At 44.9% G+C, this 22,755-nt stretch overlaps 1 protein-coding gene across 5 annotated transcripts in view; it reads right to left on the bottom strand.

The window, feature by feature from the left end:
* Mark2 (microtubule affinity regulating kinase 2) overlaps positions 1 to 20,486 on the bottom strand; it is a 65,530-nt gene extending 45,044 nt beyond the window's left edge. Inside the window, exon 1 of one of the 5 annotated variants that reach the window (XM_055610497.1) lies at positions 19,881 to 20,486. In XM_055610497.1, coding sequence (XP_055466472.1) covers positions 19,881 to 19,934 — 54 coding nt within the window. In that variant the 5' untranslated portion in view covers positions 19,935 to 20,486. Of the gene's footprint in view, positions 1 to 7,613; positions 7,653 to 19,880 lie in introns of those variants that run through there. The other 4 variants (XM_055610493.1, XM_055610498.1, XM_055610494.1 and 1 more) reach the window with 4 other exon arrangements.
* Positions 20,487 to 22,755: the final 2,269 nt, after the last annotated feature.

Raw genomic sequence — 22,755 nt, 5'->3', positions numbered from 1 at the left:
AATAAAAAATGATCAAGCTGGACAGTAGTGTCCCACACCTTTAATCCCAGCACTCAGGAGGCAGAGGCATATCTATGAGTTTTAGGCCAGCCTGGTCTATAGAGCAAGTTCCAGGACAGCCAGGTCCACACAGAGAAACCCTGTCTTGAAAAACCACACAAAACTTATCAAAACAGAGGTTGGAAAGATGGCTCAGCAGCTGAAAATACTGCCTGCAAAGTCCTGAGAACGTAGGTTCAATTCCCAGAACCTATAGCGTGACTCAAAATTGTACATACAGCCCCAGAGGAGCAGATACCCTCTTCTGGCCTCTGGTGGGGCTGGGCACACATAGGGCGTACTGACATTTATGCAGACAAAACACCTATACACACAAAATTTTAAAAATTTAACTATCAGCCAGGTGCCATGGTACACGCCTGTAATCCCAACACTCTGGAAAGGTAAAGGCAAGTGGATCTCTGAGTTTGAGGCCAGCCTGGTCTACAAAGTGAGTCCAGGACAGACAAGACTACACAGAGAAACCCTGTCTTGAAAACAAAAACAAAAGCACAACTAATTATCAAAATAAAGTTTATGTTTAGTAAAAATGGTGCTGAAGCACAAGGTCATAAGAAAATTTCAGACCAGCATAACTGAGAAATAGTCTATAAAGTAAAAAAGCAGCATTCTTTGAAAGAATCAAGGCTGGGGCTCGGAGATGGCTCACAGAGTAAGCCATTGTTGTTCCAGAATGAAGAGCACAGTTCTGACTCCCAGAACTCACACAAATGTCACATGGCTGTGGCAGCTTACCTGTAATCTCAGCATATGAGAGGCAGAGATGGGATCCCTGGAGCAAGCAAACTAGCTAGACACAAAAGCCAGGCACGGTGGGGACAGAGACAGGAAGATCCATCAGGCGGGAGCCCATACATACCCCAGTAAGAAACCTTGTCTCACAGAAGAAGGTATACTGCTCCTGAGGAACAACACATGCACCCCACCCCACACATACTTGTACCTATATGACGTACATACACATGCATCCACACACATACCCAAACACCATGTATGTACACATACGAAAAAAGTTTAAATGAGAGAAACTCATTACATGTAAACAATAATGACTTTTTTGTTTTGTTTTGTTTTTTGGGACAGGATTTCTTTGTGTAGTCTTGGCTGTCCTAGACTCCCTCTGTAGACCAGGCTGGCCCCAAACTCACACAAATCTACCTTCCTGAGTGTTGGGATTAATGGCATGACCCAACAAGCCCGGCTGAAATGATTATTTTTAATAAAAATATATTTTCTAAGCTCCAACTGAGTTTGTACTCAATGAAGTGTACTTGAGGAATTGACATGCAATCAAAACCCACAGGCAAGGCTGGCGCTTAAGTGCTTCTCTGGCTCATGCAAAGTCCTGGGTCCAATTCCCAGCACCAAAAAGGCCCAAACCAAAACTTTTGCAATAGCATAAAGGAGGGTTGGGGGTTGGAGCTGATTATAATATACAAAAGACAGAAGGACTAAGCTCTGATACGCTGTTACAGAGAAGGGTGATTAATATTGAATTCTATAAATCAAATAGCTAGGAGGAGCTGAATGTTCCTATCACAGAGAAATAACAAATGTTTGAGTTGGACAACCAAAAATATCCCAACCAGATCATTACATAATATATGTGCTAAAATACACTTTACCTTATAAATATGCATATCATTTTGGAGCATGGTTTGCTATGTAGCCTAGCCTGGCCTCCATGGCAATCCTTTTGCCTTAAGGTCCTACATACTAGGATTGCAGGCATGTACTATTATACCCAGCTAATACACACATTTTTATTCAATGTCTTAAATTTATCCATTAAGATATACATTTTAAGCCTGTAATTCCAGCACTCAAAAAGGTAGAGGCAGGTAGATCAATATGAGTTCGAGGCCAGCCTGGTCTACAAAATGAGTCCAGGACACCCAAGGCTACACAGAGAAACCACATCTCAAAAAACCATAAAAGAAAAACAAACAAACAAAAAGAATATATATATTACAATTTAAAAGATTTTAAAGTTATTTTAAATTGGCCAGGTATGGCGTACACACCTTTAATCCTAGCACTTGGGAGGCAGAGGCAGGTGGATCTCTGACTTTGAGGCCAGCCTGTCTTCAGAACAAGTTCCAGGACAGCCAGGGCTACATGGCATATGAAATTTTCTTTTAATGTACTGTGTGCATGTATGCATGTATGAGAGTATGTGCACAGGAGTGCAGTGCCAGAGGAGGTGAGAAGTGTGAGATCCTGGAGCGTAGTTACACAGCCATAAGCTGCTCGGCATGGAAGCTGGGGCCTGGACTTGGGAGCCTTTGCAAGAGCAGCACAAGCTCTTACCTACTAAACCATCCATCATCTCTCCAACCCCTGAGAATAGAAGGCTGAGGATGTGGAGTGCTTGCCTAACATATACAAAGGCCTGGCACCTGAACTCTCAAAAATCAAATGTGAGGGATGTACCCCAGTGATAGAGTAATACTCCCCCCCCCCCCCCAGTTTTTTAAGACAGGGCTTTTCTGTGTAGCCTTGGTTGTCCTGGACTCACTTTGTAGACCAGGCTGGCCTCACTGAGATCCACCTGCCTCTGTCTCCCAAGTACTGGGATTAAAGGCATGTGCCACCAGGCTCAGCGGGCAGTTACTTTTTAATGTATGAGGCTCTGAGCTCACATGCCCAGCACAATAACAACAAAACCCCTACAACTCTAGCTCAAGTAATTCCCCACCTCTGCCTCTTCCTGTGTTGGGACCACAGGCCCATGCTACTTCATTTTGTCAAGTATTTTTTATTCATTCACTCAAAATAACAATAAACCCAGTACATGTTTACACAACCTATTCTTTTTAGGAAAACATTATGTTTTCTAAAACAACCGAACTTGGATTAAAAGTGTTGCCCTTAATATATCTGGCTTAATGGCAGACAGGTGAAAATTTATATATATTTCTGCATTCAGTGTTTCAAAATATTCTATGAAATGTGCAAAGAAATCTGACTTCACATAGACATGCAGATTAAAAACAGAAATTCAACAGCCTTCCAAATACTGACATTTTCTTCTTGGACACTGATTAAAACTCATGAAGCGGGAGCTTTGAAGGCTAGGCACAGGCCAGTGAGATGGCTCAGCAGCTCTAACACTTGTCACTGGGCCTGACAACCTGAGCTCAGTGGCTTGAGCCTCTACAAATGGGGAAAGAGAAAACCAACTCCTGCAGGCTGTCGTCTACCCTGACTCCCTAGACACACAAAGACACACAAAGACACACACACACACACACACACACTGGAATCCAAAACTGTACTGATGAAACTTCTGTACACATCTAAGTTAAAAGTCATGTTATCCTACACTTTCTTTACATACTGGTAATTTGGAAAATATTCTTACATTGAATTTTATAGAATTTCCAAATACTAATAGTTAACAACAACAAAATTACATTAACTTTATCATCAATCTTAACAAAATGGTGTGACAGACACAAACTTTCCAAATTCCTTTTTGTTCTGAATGAGGTAGGGTCTCTCACTATGTAGCCCAAGCTGGCCTGAAAGTTGCCTTGTAGAGTAGACTAAGCCTCCATCTGGGAGATATCCACTTTCCTCTGCTTCCCTAGTTCCGGGATTAAAGGCATGTGTCACCACCCTGAGACCCATCTTTTTTAAATTTTTAAAAAAAATTTTTTTTAAAGATTTACCTTTAGTTACACAGTGGTGGCACATGCCTGTAATCCTAGCACTTGGGAGGCAGAGACAGGTAGATGTCTGTGAGTCTGAGGCCAATGTGGTCTGCAGGACTCCAGGACAGCCAAGGCTACACAGAGAAACCCTATCTCAAAAAACAAAACAAAGAAAATGTACCTTTATTTCTATGTGTGTCTATGTGAGTATATGCTGCACGTGTGTGGGTGCCCTCAGAGAACAAGGATCCCTGGAGCTAGAATTACAGGTGGCTGTGAGCTGCCTGATACAGGCGCTGGGAACCTAATTCAAGTGATCAGGAAGAGCAACCACAGCTCATAACTGCTGAGCCATCTCTGCAGCACCCCCACCCCACCCCACCCCACCCCCTTTTTTTTAAATAGGTAAACCTTTATTTCCATGCTTCTCAAATTAAGCTGGCTGAGTTGGTTGCTTTGAAGATATTTGTCAAAGACACCAAAGTCCCATATCCTTATCTGAATCTTCTAATTCTTCCTTGGCTTCGGTCATGGCTGGGCTTGGCTGGGTTAGCCTGGGCTGCAGCAGCAGCAGCAGGAACAGCATCATAATGCACAAATCGATCATAAATAGATCAGGCAAGAAAGGCCTTGACCTTTCAGCAACTGAGAAGGTATATCCAGCCAGTCTCTACAAAGCTAGGGCCTGCTTGTATCCACTGATGATACAGTGTGACACTAAAGCAACTGTCAGGTAACTAATACAGCACCCCAAATTTTAATTTCTGCTTGAAAACTTGATAAGCTCTTTTTTTTTTTTCATTTGTAAGAAAATGTCCACTAAATTTTAAAGAATGGATAACCAGTTTACACTGGATAATCAGTTGTTATTTCAAGTTAAGATGACCCATGTAGCTGGTTTAGCTCCATCACACACATGCCTTTCTATCACAATACAGCATATAATCATAATGCTTTGTGGATACTTTATATTTCATCACCAAGAATGAGATGTATTATTATTATCATGATTATTATAATTACTGGTTTTCTAAAGGCAAGGTCCCAATGTTTGGTTGAGCTGGACTACCAAAAATATCCTGAGCCAATTATATAATATACATGTGCTAAAACACACTCTGCCCTATAAATATGCATATTATTTTGGAGTATGGTCTTGCTATGTAGCCTGGCCTCCATGGCAATCCTCTTGTCTTAACCTCCCACATACTAGAACTATAGGCAAACACTACCACACCCAGCTAATACGAACACATTTTTATTCAATGCCTTATATTTATCCATTAAATATACATTTTAAAAGATTTTAAAAATTGTTTAATTATATGAATGCATGTATGTCTGTACAGGAGTATGTGTATATGAGTGCCAGAGAACGCCAGAAGTGTAGGATCCAGGAGGTAGAGCTATATGCAGTTGTGAACTGGCTGTCCTGGAACTTACTATGTCCTGGTTTACATAGTAAACCAGGCTATCTAGAATTCACTCTGTAGATCAGGCTGACCTTGAACTCAGAGATCCGCCTGCCTCTGCCTCCAGAGAGCTGGGATTAAAGGTGTGTGCCACCATACCCAGCAAAGGGACATTAAAGGCTTGAAGAATGAAAAATCACTAGTTGTCAGTTCTTTATCCAGGATACTGTCGTAAGGGGATGGCTTTTCCTCCTGCAGAAAATAAGTAGCTGAAAGGAGGATCCTGGCCACTGGCAGTCTGGGGTTACCACCTTGACCCCATCTTGGCCCCAGCAGTTTTCCCTGCCACTGTTTCTACACCATTAGTGTGAATGGAGATGAAGCTGCTCCAGGGTAACTTATGAGATTCAAAAACTCAAGTCATTCATGTGCTGGGTGTGGTAGCACACACCTTTATTCCCAGCAGGAGAGTGGCAGAAGCAGGTGGATCTCTGAGTTCAAGAGCAACCTGGTCTACATAGTGAGCCCTAGTTCAGACATGGTTACATAGTAAGACCCTGTCTCAAAACCAGAAAACAAAAACAAAGTTATTCACCCTCTGAATGTGTAGCACTGCTGTGGAGAAAGCACTCTGTGACAACCGGTGATGAAGCAGTCAGAGCACTGTCCATCTGCTCTTATGTTAGGTGAGAGAAAAACCCTGTAAATACAGAGCTGCCAAGAGCCCATCTAGAGGAGGTATGTTCTGTTCCCAGCACCCACATATGATGGCTCACAAACACCTGTAACTTGAGCTCCAGATGATCCAATGACTCTAGCCTTCGAGGATAACTGTGCTCAGGTGCATACAGCCATGCACACATATAATTTCAAAATAATGAAAGTAAGATCATCTTTAAAATTCTGTAAATAAGATATTAACCTAGTCTTTGTATATAGAGCTAACTCTTGCCAAATTCCAATAACATCAGAAGCAACACCACCCTAAATTTTCACCCAAAATTCTAGGCAGGCCAGTAAATCTCTTAGCTATGGAGAGGCCCTCTCTATCCAAAGCAAGGCGATAAGTTATTCCATGCTATACCAGATTTCAGGAACTTTTTTGTTTGGTTGGTTTTCTAGACAGGGTTTCTCTGTGTTGCCCTGGCTGTCTAGGAACTCACTCTGTAGATCAGGTTGGCCTCAAACTCAGAGATCCCCTGCTTCCCAAGTGCTGTGTTCAAAGGGGTACACAACCACACCCAAAATTTTTTCATCTCTTCTTTGAAAAGCTGAAGAATTTGACTTTTAAAGCTCATAGAATGTAGACATACTATTCAATCTCTTTTATTTTAAACTCTAGGGCTGGAGAGATGGCTCTGCGGTTAAGAGCAGTAGCTGCTCTTCCAGAGGTCCTGAGTTCAATTCCCAGCAACCACATGGTGGCTCACAACCATAATGGAATCTGACTCCCTCTTCTGGTGTGCATGAAAGCAGAGCACTCATACACAGATTTAATACGTAAATCTTTAAAACCAAACAAAACTCTTGAGCGACTGATCTTACAACAACACTGTTTACCTGGCACTGCAATATTATACAAAATATTCTATTTCATAAGACACACTATTACACCTTTAAAGCCGAAATGTTTCATTATCACTTTCTATTGCAGTTCTTTATGTTAAGGGTCCCATGTATCTTAGGCTGGTCTCAAACTGATTCTATAGCCAAGTATGACTTTGAACTTTCGGATCCTCCTACCTCCATCTCCCCAAGAGCTGAGAGTACAGGCATAACCCAGCACTGCCTGGTTTACAGAATGCTGGAATCAAACCCAGGACTTTATGCACACTAGGCAAGTACTATCAACTCAGCTATTTCCCCTGCTCCTGGATTCTTTTCTCTCCCAATGTCTTTAAACAGGAGTTACATGGATAGATTGAATCAAGTCTTCTAATTGGGGGAAGAGGGAAGAATGTGCATTATGTGCTAGTGAACAGAGGACAACTATCTAGAATCAGTTTTCTCCTTCCACCATGTGGGTGTTAAAAGGAATCAATTTCAGGTTGGGCTCAATGGCAAATGTTTTTGCCCACTAAGCCATCTCATTGGCCCTAATTTTATTTTCTTAAGCCAACAATTGACCCTTAAGTACACAAGAAAAGTTGAACTTTTATCTACTATAGGATAAAGTAGAATGAAATACTAAAATCAATTAGAAATTAAAATGGCTACATTAGAAGTTCTCCAAATGTTTTTACAAGTAATTGTATTTATTTCTTGCTGTTTCCTCAGGTGTCAAGAAAATGTAGCTCCCAAAACAATGACTTATTAGGCAATAGTGAGGTTGATAAACATTGGAAAGTGTAACTAAAAAGGCCTACCTAGTAAGGACACAATTGAAGTTACAAGAACAAACTGAGTTCATTATTGAAAACTTCATATTTGTACTTGAAACTATTACTCTAAAAGTTCTTAAAAACACAAGAATACAGAAATTTACCTCTCATGAACCATCAGTGGCGAGTCATCATGTATCATTCAGCCTTTGGAAGACACCACTGCACACTAGTGAGGAGATGAGAACGAAGAATTCAGGGCCTGGGGAGATGGCTCAGTGGGAAAGACCACTTGCTATACAAGTCTGCAGGCCTGAGTTCAGATTCCCAGCACCCATGTAAAAACCAGGCACGGCTATACCCTGTATTACAGGGTATAGAGACAGGCAAATCCCAAGAGTTTGTTGGCCAGCCAGCCAAACCAAAACATCCATCCAGCTTCAGGTGAGAGACCCTGTCTCAAGGGAGTAAGGCAGCAAGTAACAGGGCAAAACATCTACTGTTCACTGGGCTCCACCCAAATTCATGGGCACACATCTACAAGCACATATACAAATAGCCCACACACTAAAAGAAAAGAAAAAAAAAATCAGGCAGTGGTGTGCATGCCTTTAATCCCAGCACTTGGGAGGCAGAGGCAGATAGATCTCTGAGTTCAAGGCCAGCCAGGTCTACAAGTGAATTCCAGAACAAACAGGGATACACACAGAGAAAACTGGTCTAGAAAAACAAAACAGAAGTAATTTTGATCTGAAGGGCTCTAGGAAACACCTAGGACTTCCAAACCACAATAAAAACCAAATTCAAGATTGCATTACCCAAAAATCAACAAGCACTACCCCAGAACAGGGTCTTACCACATTCTGACAGGTCAGAGGGAAAAGCTCAGTACTAGCTTAGGACTCTATCACAGGAAACCAGGATGTAATCTCTACAGGTGTCAGCTCCAAAAGGCTGACTTTACTAAGGAAGGGTGCTCCAAAGGCATACAAAAGAACTTGCTTTTCTTCTTTCTTCATTACTATTTTTCTTCTTTATATAGTGCCTCTTTATATACAGCCTAAACTGGTCCTAGATTCCCAATCCTCTGCATGAGCCTCCCAAGTACTAGGACTATAGATGTATGCCACCGAAGCCTGGCTTTCTTTCCTTTTTTCTTTTGAGACAGGCTCTTGCCCCCAATCTCCCTGCCTCAGCCTCAGAAGTGCTGGTATTACAGGTGTATACTATGATGCCCAGCAAAGACTTGTTTCTTAGAGCAGCAAATCCAGGGCTGGGAATGTGGCTGTTACTGTGTGTTCGCCTACTCAAGACCTTGGGTGTGATCCCCAGTCCTGAGACCAGTAAAGCAGCAAACCTTTAACTGTACAGAAATGAAAGCAATAGACAGCGAACAGGAGTGGGTGCGTCTGGCATCCTATGACTGTCAAAATCTCTTTCCTGGGCTAGTGAGATGATGGCTCAGTGGGGAGAGGTATTTGCCACCAAAACTGATAACCTAAGTTTGATCCCCAGAACCATAAGAGAACTGAGTCCTCAAAGTTGTGCTCTGGTCTCCGCAAATACTGTGGCACGTATGCATGCATGCCAATATACATTACATCTAGGGTTGGAGAAATGGCTCAGTGGTTAAGAGCACTGACACTTTTCCAGAGGACTCAGGTTCAATCCCCAGTAGCTTATAACCATCGGTAACTCTAGTCCCAAGGAATCCAAAGCCTCTTCTGGCCTCTGTGGATACCAGGCACACTTGGTAGAGTCACTCATGCATACAAACAACCATACACATAAAATAAAATTACACACAGATATATACTCACACACAACAATAAAAACAGGACGAGAGATAGCACACATCTATAATCTTAGCCTAAGAGGCCAAAGTCAGACGATCCTGAGTTTAAGGACAGTTTGGAGTACACAGAAAGACCTAGCTTAAAAAGAAAAAACCAAAACAAAACAAAAAGCCTTTTTTCAGAGGTAAACAAGAGTGGGACAAGAAGACAAAAACTTGAGATGACAAGAACGTGAATGGACAGGATGAAGGAGAGAGTTCAGATACACCAAACAGGAAAATAAAGAAATAAGAATGTGACAAGTTGGTAGAAGGGTAAAAAGGAAGAGGAAATACAGGGAAAGAACTGTGGGGGAGGGTGAGATTGGGAGGGAATGAGGGAGTGGGATACACCTGGGATACAGAGTTAATAAAATATAACTAATAATAAAAATAAAAAATTAACAATTAAAAAAAAAACTGGATGAGCTCTGAAGTGATGCAGTTACCTTCCTTCCTGGCCATGCTGCAGTATAAAAATTACAGCAACTCAAATGCTATTCTGACAGAGAATTTAGGCTGTAGAGACGGTGAGAAACTAAGATAAACAAGGAACCAATGTAGACCACAACCTCAGCCAGCCTAAGACTCAAAATCCACAAATTCAAAGGGGCAGCTGAGAAAGGCTGCACCTCTTCAAGCATTTGAAAGAGGAGGTAGCAAGAATCTGCCCTTGAAGGTTGCTCTGCTGAGGAAAAAGGAGCCCTCAATTGCCCACTAAGTCCCACAAAGTAAGAGAAACAGAAAGCTCTCTCTAGTAGCCAAAGGGTCAATACTCAGCACACAGAGAAAAGAATAGTGGTGAAGAAAAGTCCTGCTTGGAGAATTAAACCTGGGGGGAAGAGGGGCCTATACTCCCTCTTACACTGGGATCCCATTCTACTGTCTGATAATTTTGGGTTGGCCTTCCAGTTATTAATAACCTGCACCAACATCATTCATTACACAGAAATATGGACAGGTAGTCAGTAGTGTCTTTTTTAATTAAAAATTGCCTACTATTGGAGCTTAAAAAAAAAAATGAGGGGAGAAGAAAGAGCTGCATGGCGGTATTACACCTGACATCACAGCACTTGTGTTGTTTTTTCTTTTCTTTTCTGGCTTTTTGAGACAGGGTTTCTCTGTGTAGCAGAGTGCTGTTTGTCTGGAACTCGTTTTGTAGACCAGGCTGGTTCTCGAACTCACAGAGAGCCTCCTGCTTCTGTCTTTCTGAGTGCTGGGATAACAGTCATGCACCAACATGACAAGTTTTTTTTTTTTTTTTTTAATTGACACTGGAGAATCTCATGTGCAAGGTCAGTCTGAATCAATCTCTAGAGAAATAGCCCATATTTTTAAAATGTGTCCATTAAGTCCAGGCTAACCTCAAACTCACTGCAATCCTTCACCCTCCCCAGGTACAGGGATTACTAGCACATGCCACTATACCTAGGCCTCTTTTTCTTTTTTAAAGTGGACTCAAAAGTGAAGTGGGGCCAAGCATGGCGGTGTATGACTTTAATCCCAACACTAGGGAGGCAGAGGCAGGCAGATCTCTGAGTTCAAGGCCAGCCTGGTCTACACAGCAAGTCCCAGGCCAGCCAGGGGCAACATAGTGAGACACTAGCTAAAATTAACTAATTATTATTATTTTGTTTTGTTTTTTGAGACAAGGTTTCTCTGTATAGCTCTGGCTGTCCTGGAACTTGCTTGTAGACCAGGCTAGCCTCAAACTCAGAAATCCACCTGTCTCTGCCTCCCAAATACTGGGATTAAAGGTGTGCCTCACCACCACAGAGCTAATTAATTATTCTTAATAAGTACTAGCTACTCCTTCAGAGAACTTGAGTTCAGTCCCCAGCATCAGGTAACTACTTGTAACTTCATTTCCAGGGGGTTAGAAACCATTTTCTGGCCTCTTTGATACCTACACACAAATCACACAAAGACAAACACACACACACTTTTTTTTTTTTCAAGTACATGAAGCTGTTCAACAGCACTCTATTTCTTTCAGACAGCTAATTTTTTAAAAAGTTAGAATTTGTAGAAAACATGCCAGGCACTGGTGGCACACCTTTAATCCCAGCACTTGGGAAGCAGAGGCTGGTGAACCTCTGAGTTCAAAGTCAGCCTGGTCTATAGAACAAGTTCTAGGACAGCCAGGGATACACAGAGACACCCTGTGTTGGAGGAAAAGAAAAAAAGAAAACACACCTATGGAACAGCGATGGCTAGAAAGGCTGGGAAGAACAAGACTTCCTTAACCAATGACAGAGAAAATTCTAGCATGTATCCCTTTTGCTCATCTGAATCTGTGAGTTCCTCAGAATTGTCCAACTGGAATAGTAGCGACAACTGCTGTATTGTCCCACACACCCTTCTTTGAACTTGACATGTGCCCACTACCTACAAGATGGCTGCTGTTTTGTTTTTTTGAAACAGGATCTGCTATATAGCCCAAGCTAGCCTTTAACTTGCAATCCTATTGTCGTGGCCTTCCAAGAGCTATACCATAGGAGTGCAGCATCATGCATAGCTAAGATAGACACCTGTCATTACCCCAACTTTACAGATGAGTGGCCGCATAGAATGCCTAAAGAAGCCAAAAGCACAGTAGACACTGAACAGGATTGCAGGGAATTTAGCTATAAAACCTGCTCATAATTACAGTGGGACCACTTATTAAGTCTCAGAACATACAAGGATCTCTTCTTAATTCTGCTAGAAGATCACCTCAATGCTATGTTACCTAAGGAACATACTTCCTGTGACTAGAGAATCAGTCATTTTGAACTCCCATGGAGAGCTGGAATGTAGGTCAGAGTGCTTGCCTAATATGCAGGAGGCCCTGGGTTCAATCCCTAGCAAAAAGGAGAGGGAAATGAGAGAGAGGAGGGGAAGAGAGAAAGTGAAAGAGTTCAATACTATCAAGCAACAATCCACAAGTAACCACAAACACTACATGCAGTGACAGTGGAGAGGTGAGAAGAGATGGCACAAAAGAAAAGGTATAAAAGGTGGGAGGGGAAGCTCACCTTGTATCTAGGATATCAGTAATAAAAGAACTCTGGGCAAACAGTTCCCAGGAAAACCAGCAGGTCAACACAGTAGTGACAGAAGCAGCCAGCTCCCAGGCTGCAGCTGTCTGCAAGCAGCTTAAATCAAATTACCAAACTTCCATACACTGGATTTTCTGCTTTTGAGGAGACGGAGAACAGTCTGCTCCGCATCCAGGCACTGGCTTCTGAGTCTTAGAACCTGGCTCAGTCTACTCCCAGAGAAAGACTCCCTATAACATCCAAACAACTGCTACTTCGAAGAGGGGAGGACTATGGCTAAGTGCCTTTATGGTGCCAAAGACCAAAAGCTGTGCCCCTCTAATTCTCCTGGAAGCCTAGGGCACTGCACACACTCAAAATGGTCTGAGGTCACTGAGCTTAGTGTCCACCTCACAGGGGCCAAGATTCAGGATTCCTAATTCCCTTCCACACTCCAAAAGAGGAACAGACCACAGACCCCAAAAACCTTTCTTCTGGCCAGTCTGATTTTTTGACGAGTGAGTGAGAAGGAGGCCCAAGAAAAGACATTGTACCTTAGAGCTTCCAGGAAAAGCACATAAAACAGACCAGTTGCTCTGAGGATCAGCATGGGGCGCAGAAAAAACCCTTTCAGAAGAGGAGACCAAGGCTCAGACTCGTTTGGGTACTTGCAGAGGGTGGGAGGTTGTTTACAGAGGTCCAAACTCACGCCTCAGCAGCTCAGTCTACAGGAGGCAGACCTCCGTGTTGCCAACTTCCCAGAGAGGACAAGGGAAAATAGGCTGGCCCTGCCTGCACAAAACCAGCTTGACTGGTTCTACTGAGCAGCCCAGGGCCTGCTCCACCTACCTCACATTGAAAAGAAAAGGCCAAAAGGGTGGCCAGGAGCAGTCATTGAATACACCTCTCTTTCTCCAAGTCTCTCTCATCTGCCTCCAAGGACCCCAAGCCACTATCCACAGCCAATTCCACCTCTCCTACCAGAACCTGTGCCTTACCCTTAGTTTCACAAGCCTAAATTTAATGATTTTGTAAATCACAGTAAACTCTTTCTGCTGGTTTTATTCTGTTAATGAGAAATGTAAGAACTACCTAAAAGTAGAAGTCAGTACAAACCCAAAGACAAGACACCTGTGAAAAGAACCTACAGACAGCATGCCAGTCAAAAACAGACATGCAAATCAAGGGATCCAGTCCATACACATCCCAAAAGGAGGAGCTGGGGCACTGAGCAGGGAAAGCAACACAGAAGACCCCTCCTTCTGAGAGGTAACTGAAAACCAACATTCTCTTGGTACTATTTCAAAATTGGTGGTCCTATCCCAGTATAAGGGCAATGGCAGAGTCTGGAGAGATGTCTCAGGAGTTAAGAGCACACATACTGCTCTTTCCAGAGGACCTGATTTGACTCTCATCACAACTGCCTGTAGCCACATGGCAGTGGTGTACACCTTTAATCCCAGCAGAGGCAGAAGCAAAGACAGAGGCAGAAGTAGGGTTCAAGGCCAGCCTGGTCTACAGAGTGAGTTTCAGGACAACCAGGGCTACACAGAAAAACCCTGTGTCGAAAATCAAAAAACAAAAAACAGAAACAAAACCTGCCTGCATCTCCAGGTCCAAGTATCTAATGGCTCTGGCCTCCAAGGGCACCTGCATATAACCCCACACAAGAGACATATTCATACACATCAAGTTAAAAATAATAGGCTCTAGGGCCAGGTCCTGATGGCACACTTCTTTAATCTCTGCACTCAGAAGGCAGAGGCACTTGGATGTGAGTTTCAAGCCACCTGCTAGAGCTACAGAACAAGACCCTGTTTCAAAATAAAAACAAAAAGCAAAAATGGGGGAAGGGGACTGAAAAGATGGCTCAGGTTAAGAGCACTTGGAGCGAGGATCTACTCCCAGCATCCATACTGCGGCTTATAACTACCTCTAACTCCAGTTCCAGAGGAACCAATGCCCTCTTTTGACCTTTCAAGGCACCAGGCGTACAGATGGTACACACACTGCTGATCCACCTGCTTCTCCTGGGACTGCTACCATGTCTGGACATAATAATACTTTTTTTATTTTAAGAAGTAAATGAACAATGGTATCCAGTGGCTTATCCCAAGAGGCTGTGGTGGAGGCAGTGACACTCTGCCAGGTTAAGGAGGGATAGCCTGCAGCCTCCAGTGCCAGCATGGGGAAAGGGTGAGTCCCTTCCCCCAGGAGGTTTGTAAAGGCTTATTCTTCCTTGTGCTGAAACAGAAGGGGAAAGCACATAGCTAACACTTCAATGACTCACGCTCATGTTTGATGAAGGCTGGGAGAAAGCCTGGAGAACCCAAGCTTCAAGTGCAAAGCGACAAAGACTGGAATCTCCCATCAAGAGAAGGAAACTCGGTCACCTATCCTGTTTGTCATCTTGCTGAGATTCCAAGGAAGGGCCAGGTTGAAACACCACCCTTTCCATATTACTCTGAGTTTTTGCTTTGATAGGAAAATATCAAACCTGGCAGCAACAATACAGCTAGAAGGGAACAAACCAAACCCTCCACACACACCCCTCAGAACAGAGACCAAGCAGCTGGGCCCACAACTTAACCAAGCAGAAGGAAGCAGCTGGGCCTGGGTAGAGCAAGGAACCCTCATCTGGTAGCCTAAGGGAAGGAAGATGACCAGCCTCCTGGCCCTTTCCATCTGCTGAAGTTACTGCATCCCAATCCATTAATGGGCTTCAAAGTGCTGGAGGGGGGAGGGTCCATTTAGCACAGACACTATCATGGGGCTAAAGGTGGTGCCCAGCCCCCACCCCACTTGTCAATAATATGCCACAAAGTCTGAGGCCTGACTGCATTTTAAGCATAAAATATTCATTCAAGTCAACATGTAGGAACATCATGGAAGCTCCTGGGGGAAGAAAAATGGCTAGTTAGGTAGCTAAGTGCTCCAAGAGAAACAGTTCATGAAGGCCTGGGTTAGTCCTAGTCAAATGCCCACTGAGAATCAGGCTGTTCCGTCTAGCCAGAGAAATGCTGATTCCTGAGGGTTCTCACTGTGTACACCTTTCAGGCAAACAAGGTTCTCCATCTCTTTCTACTTCACAGATATCAACTCTGCCAAGACATGTATGATCAAGATTCCCAGCCCAAGCTATGGCCACAGTCTAAAAGATGCAGCTCCCTCTATGCAAACGATTTCAATCTGAAGCAGGCCAACTTTCAATCACAGGACAGAGAAGCATTACTATAACTCACTACAGGGAGAGTTACTTTTAAGGTCAAAGGGTATAATGTCACTGTCTTATCTCAGAGAGAAATTACTCCAACAACCCTCATATACATCCCTAAGGCCCAGAAGATGAAACTGTGAGGTCCAACATTCACCCACATCCCCACCCTGGAGGCAGAAAACCCATCCTATCATCAAGAGTCAAATCACAGAACCCCACATCATCAAAAGTGAAGTATTCAGTCCAGTGTTGACCAAAAGGAAACTGGAATCTCACAATGTGTATACAGAATGGGCTTAATTCTTCCACCAAATCCATCTGCATATCCACCTCAGTGGAGAGTGAACCCTCAGCCTTGTACATGCTGGGCAAATGCTACACCACTAAATTACATATACAGTCTTTTTACTTTGGATTTTGAAAGACAGAGTTTCAATAAGTTGTTAGCCTTGAATTTATCCTGTAGCTCAGACAGACCTTGAACTTATGACTTTCCCGCCTCAGCCTCCAGAGTACCCAGGGTTCCAAAACTACACAACTGGCTGGGTAAGAGGCTTTTTGTTGTCATTATTATTATTACTATTATTATTACATTTATTCAGTGTGTGTATGTGTGTGTACATATGTGAGAAAGAAAGAGCATGCACCTGTGTGTAGAGAAGTAAGAAGACATCTTGACAGAGTGGGTTCAGCTTTTCACCAAGTATATGATTCTCAGCGATCCAACTCAGGTCATTAGGCTTGGTGGCAAGTGTCCTTACCAACTAAGGCATTTTGCCAGCCTTCAGCAGTATGTTTTTACAGGATTCTGTAAGGTAGATTTACCCTCTTCATCAATCTTCCAAACTCCTCTTCCTTGAGAATAGATTCTGCCACCCACTCTCTAGAAAAGTTGGGGCAGCACTGTCATTTGACTGACAGTAGCAAAAGGCTCCTGTATTCTATTAGGTACCCTCTGTTTCCAGGGTCTGAAGCCAAGTGTCCCCTCCCCTAGGAGTTAGAGAACACTCTAGCCTGGGGCAGGTGAACTCTGGAAGTTGTACCCTTCTCCATCCTTGACTGTTAAGGCTGCTGCTGGCTTGAAGACAAACAGTCATCTTGCTGATTGCTTTCAAGGCTGCCAAGCCTCCAGGCCAGCAGAGCCATTTGGAAAAGCAGCTCACAGAAAGCTCAGCTCATAGACTTAAGAAACCCTGAAACTAGTAGCCCCAGGTCAGAATCCTGCAAAAGGAAGCCATCTATGGTGAAAATGCACATCTAAAATCAGGTGTCACCAAAATTATCTTCAAGACAGAGCTTGGCTTTCTTTTATCTACTTTCACTGTTAGAAGCAGGGTTGACAGCAAACAGGCAATCTGAAACATAAGGTTTATTTTTATGCTTCAACATGTTGTGTGTGTTTCAGATGTGATCAAAGAGCTCTTAGAAACAGCTGATCAGACACAATTTTAAAGAAAGGGGAGAAAAGGCACAAGAAGAGATTGGAAAGATCTGCTGAAGTTTGTTTACCTATTCTCTGGTAAAACCAGTTAAATAATTTAAATCTAAATAGGGTGACAAGAGAGGGACCTGCCCAACCAAATTCTTTGCTTTTTATTTCCTAACACTGTGGTTACTGCAATGACTGAGCTTCTACTATGGTTTTACCATTTGCAGTGGGGTTGAGGAGCGGGTACTCAGTTTTGCCTGGTGGCAGGGTCTACGCTAAAAAAGGTGGATGGATTCTTGAGGAGCTACCTCTTATTTAGTTTTCCTTTTCTAAAGAATATAAGGTTGGGCTAGGAAAGGGCTCAGTACAGAGCACTTGTCTATGAAGAACAAGGTTGAGCCAATCTCCAGCAGCACAAGAAACAAAAAGAAACAGCTAGGCAGTGTACATGAAGATGGATTTGGTGGAATAGATGTAATAGGTGTACATCTAGCTTTTCCAAGTCCAAGTTTCCACAAGGAGGAGGCAGACTATGAAGTTGACAGTGTGAGTGGAGAATCAGGAACTGGCTCCATACAGCCAAGTTCATGAAGAATGGAGCCAAAAATGAGCAGGATGACAATGCGCCTCTGCTCTGGACTAAGTTATCAGAGTGCTCACGTGCCAAACTGGTCCCTCTCTTGAAATCAGTGCACATGTGCCAAATCCCAAATACATGATCCAATGGTTTGGGAGCCCACCTGAGCATACTTAACAAGAAAAAAATCAAGTGGACCGATACTGCGTTTACATTTAGTAAACAGCACAAAGAAACCATACTGAGGCTACTCTCTCTGTCCGACACAATGTCCCCACAGCCTCTTTGGGGAACAGGCAGGCCAACCACTCCTCAAATGCCTGAAGGTGCCAGTCAGTCACTTGGCCTCCTCCTCCCTGCTTATAATCAACAGTGTGGGAAAGTTCTCCAGTTAGGCAAGGTCTACCTACTAAAATAAAGGTAAGACAAAAAGGGTTGTACATGGCAACCTAGAGAGTGTTTCCCAGAAGGAGAGATAGATGCAACTGGCAAGAAAGGGACTGTGCAACAGAGCAAGCTCCCCAGTTTCCAAAGACCTCTGTCCCAGGCAGGACCAGCTGACAGGTCCAGTGATGAAATACATCAGCTACCCCTCCCTCTCAACCCCCTGCTTTGCCTCAACTGCAAACAGTCCATAAGAAATATGAGTCCACTATGACAGCAGAACACTGTCCTGATTCCTCTTCAGTTTCTATGTGCCCAGGTAACAGCAACAGAGTAACAAAACAAAAAAGTACAGTAAAGGAAAAGAGATAAAGGCTTTTCAAAGAAGTTAAGCCAAGCAAACACAGCAGCAGCTCTATCCTACCTGGCTATAAAGGAAACAGGGAACAAGAGGAAAACACAATACTGATGGGTAAAGTATGTTCTTTTTTCAACACAAGTTTGTGTTTAGTAAAATTCACCCAGAAACATATGACAGGCAGGAGACTGTCCAAAAAGCAGGCAGCAAGGGACACTGGAGACTGTGAAACAAAGGGGAGAAGTGGAAAGTGGACGCCTTGGCACAGAGGTGAGAGGATGACACAGAAAAGGCAGAGGCTTGGGTGACAAACAGCAGTGATTGCCAGGATAAAAGGGAAAGTATAGGGCCCAGCGGCTGACAGACAGGATGAATAGCTAGCTTGCACCCTGGGAACGGCAAAGACTAGCCAATAGAAAGGGAATAGACAGGGCATCCGGGGTGTAAATAAACAGTGAAGAGGACAGGAGACCCATGTGGACATGAAAGGCAGCACTGACTAAGAGGCATAGTAAGAGAGATGGGGCTGGGGGAGTAGTTTGAGCAATAGGAAGTAGCAAACAAGGAGGAAGATACTATGATACTATGAGAAGTGACAGGCACCGATTTGGAGAGGCATTCAGTATTCTAATTTGTGATGAACTGTAAGTAGGCAGTAACGCAGGCACTGATGCAGCCCGCGAAAGACTGACTGAGCAACAGGTTATGTTAATACAGCCAGGCTGAAACACTCTTTTCCACGACAGAGGGAAAAAGACCAGCGATAATCTGGAAGAGCATTCAGACAGGAGGCCCAAGGATTTAAATGCCAAACCCCAGGGGGAAGAGAACAGGAGCAATCCAAAGGCTCTGAAAGGGAGCGGTGACTGGAGCCCCAAAGGCAACCTGTGGGAAAACTATGCGCATGACAGCTGTATGGGAAACACGGAAGCGACACATGCCAGTGCCAGGAGCCAGGGAGCTCCTGCCGAAAAGAAGGGAAAGTGATGAGCAAAGAGTAGGCGAACGATTTGGAAAGGTGACGAGGGTGGAGCTGGTGGGTTGCAAGCAACAGGGAGAGCCCGATTTGGAACAGGGAAGGAAGACAGAAAAAGCTGGGGAAGTGAAAGGGGATAGGGACCAAGAACTCTACGAGACAAGGACCCTTGAGGGAGAAAACACGAGGACTGGGAGAGGCGGTGCGGGCAGAGGGGGTACAGGACTAGAGAGATGCAGGAAGAGGTGGGTAACAATCGGCGGCAAATCGCGGGGTGTGATTCGAAGAGCAGGAAGGTGGCTGCTTTAAGCGTGGGTGGAGGAAGACCAGAAAGGCCCCTGAGAGAAAAAGGGAAGAGAAGGGGAAGCTGGGGAGATAGCTCGGAAGAGCGCAGGAGGGCGGCGAGAGGCGAGGGGCGTTTGGCAAAGGTACAAGTGTGTAGTTCAGTCAGGACAAGGTGGGGGTCCCAGGTCAGGACTCGGAAGAGGGATGTGCAGGGATAGAGCCCGGGGCCAGATGACAGGACAGCCGAGGCTTGCAGAAGGCAGCAGGAGCACGAGGAAAGCAGAGAGAGAAGGTTCCGCAAGGTGCAGGGGGCCCAGCCACAGAATTGGGGGAGCCCTGAGGGCTCCTTACCTGCTCCGTGTCCCTTTCGTTCAGCGTGGGTAGGGGGGTCCGAGCGCTGGACATGGCGCCGGTATCTCAGGGGAGGGAACCGAGAAGCTTGGAGGAAGGGAGGAAAGGGAAGGCTTGGAGCCCGGCCGGGCGGGGCTTCTCACAGCAGGAGCACCCGCTGCATGGGCCCCGGCCGGGGGTGCGGGGAGGCCGGACGATCGCTCACGCCAGCCCGAGGATGCGCCGCTCGGGCTAGGCCTCGCCGGCTCCGAGCGGCTCCGGACCGCACCCCCCCGACCCCCGGCTGGGTTGTGCCGCCTTACGGCCCGGCCGCGCCGCTCCGCCTACTCTCAGCCACCGCAGCCGGCCGCCTGCCTCGCTCCTCCCCTGCCCTCAGCCGCACTGCTCCGCGCCCGGCACACAGGCAGCCGCCGCCGGACCTGCTGCTCCCAACATGGCCGCCACCACCGCCAGCCCTCGGCTCTTTCCGCCGGCAAGAGCCGGAAAGATCCGAAACAACTAGGAACGGGAGGGGGCCGAGCCTTTTCCTCTCCGCCCTGACTATGGGTGAATTCCGGAAACTACCGAAGAAGGTAATCCCCGAGGACGCGCGCACCTCCTCGATTCCGAAGACCAAGCTTCGGCTCTGTTTACGGAAATCCACGAAGAGACTCCCCTCAGCTCTAGAGCCAACCAGTAGCTACGCCCACTAGCCTTTCTCCGCCCCCTTGGAGCTGGCTTTCGGTAGTTTCCGGAAACACCCGAAGAGGCTCCGTGTGTGCTAAACCGGCCACGCCGCCCCCCCGACCCCGCCCCCCCCCCCCCCCCCCCGTTCCATCGCTCAGAGGAGGGCGGCAGTCAGCCATTTCCGGCAACACCCGGGACCTGCAGAGATTAAGAGTGTAGCTCTTCGTTTCTTTCCGTCGGTTTTCGTTTATTTTCAAACCTTGAACAGGCGTGGGTCACCTGTACCTGTTGTTTGACTTCTAAGAAAATACAGCTAGCTATTAGCTGTTCCTGAGACTGATATCTTTTGATCCCAACGCCAACTTCCCATCAACATGTTTGTCCGTTAGCTCATAAAACCCACCTTATCATTCAGCCTTTCAATCAACATGTGAGTCAACAGCCAAATGTAGTGTCACCCTATTGCCTGTCTCCTGCTTTGCACACCCGACCATCTTCCAACTACCTTGGTTTCTAAATATCCATCCCACAGACTCATGTTGAGTGAGTGCCCTCGCTGCTCTGCGAGGCCTGGAGCAGAGACTGGTCAACATCCCTGAAACTTGACAGTGGACAGGCACATACCTTTAGGAAACAGCTGTCCTGAGAAGACGCTTGTATGATCTTGGGGACGTGAGGCATAGGATCAGGTAACAAGGGCCAGCAAAGTAACTCAGTTTGATCCTTGGGGGACCCCAGGGTGAAAGGAGAGACCAAGTTTAAAACGTTGTACTCTGACTTCCATGAGCAACCTACCCTATACACTAAAAATAAAATTAGAATAGGTTTTTTTAGAGTTGGAGAGATGGTTCAGAAGTCGAGAGGGTGCGCTAGTTGCTCCCCCAGAGGACCATGGGTTAGTACCCAGCACCCATATGGTGGCTAACAGCCGTCTCTACCTCCACTTCCAGGTGATGTGACACATTTTTCTGGCCTCCACGAGGCGTGCACATCCAAACCACCCATACACACAAAATTTAAATAAATATCACATAATGGGCTGGACTGATGTCTTATCGATTAAGAGCATCTACTGTTTTTCCAGAGGACCTGGATCAGGTCCCAGCACCCACATCAGGTGGCTCACTATCTCCTGTAACTCCAGTTCCAGAGGATCTGATGCCCTCTGGCCTCTACCAGCACCTGCATGCAAGTGGAAGAAATAAATCCATAAAGCACAAATATATGCATATACAAATAAATATTTTTTAATGACATATAACATTTCTTCTTTTTTTTTTTTTTTCCTGTTGTTTTGGATTTTGTGACAAGGTTTCACTATAGCTGCTTCTGCTTCCCAAAAGCTGGACTTAAAGGTATACACTATCATCCCCAGCCATGTCTTTTTTTTTTTTTTTTCTTTTTGTTGTTGTTGTGTTCTTTCTTTTTGGAAACAGGGTATCAAATAGCCCAAGCTGGCCATGATATGCTTCCAAGGTGGCAATGAACTCCTGATCCTCCTGTCTCCATTTCTTAAGTACATTGATTACAGGTGTGTACTGCCATGCCTGGCCTTAAATTACCTTTTAAAATATTCTACAAGGTAGGTCTGAAGAGACCATTTCATTTTCATTTTTATTTCAAGTCCTCCCTCTAAGATATGGCAAAAAAAAAAAAAAAAAACAGGCATTCATTGAAAATAGGGTCCCTAGGGTTGCAGGGTAGTGAGAGAGCTCTATTTAACTATCACCCATAGCATGTAGGAGGCCCTGAGGTCAATCCCTAGCCCCCCCCCCCCAAAAAAAAAAAAGACAGACAGCCAAAACTGAGTATGGTCGTCTGTCCCTGTAATCTTAGCACTAAAAAAGCAGAGGCAAAAAAAAAAAAAAAGATGGCTCGAGGCCAGCCATAATGAGGTCCAGGGCAGGCAAGTTGCATAGTACACACCTGTCTCCAAAAGAAAACAAAAACACCAAAACAAGTGGCTGGCTAGGTGGCTCAGAAGTTAAAAGCACTTGCTGCTCTTTCAGAGGACATGGGCTTAGTCCCATGGCAACTCACGTATCTCTTCTGGCCCCCAAGAGTGCAGAGTGTATATACAGACAAGCAGGTAAAACTCAAAAAATAAAAAATAAAAAATAAAAAATTTGGGCTGGAGAGATGGCTCAAAGGTTAAGAGCACTGGTTGCTCTTCCAGAGGTCCTGAGTTCGATTCCCAGCAACCACATGG

The sequence above is a fragment of the Psammomys obesus genome, unplaced genomic scaffold (genome assembly GCF_907164565.1).
Source record: "Psammomys obesus unplaced genomic scaffold, mPsaObe1.curated_primary_1811, whole genome shotgun sequence".
NCBI lineage: Eukaryota > Metazoa > Chordata > Mammalia > Rodentia > Muridae > Psammomys > Psammomys obesus.
Note: the sequence above shows the minus strand (reverse complement) of the source record. Positions and strands in the feature narration are given on the sequence as shown.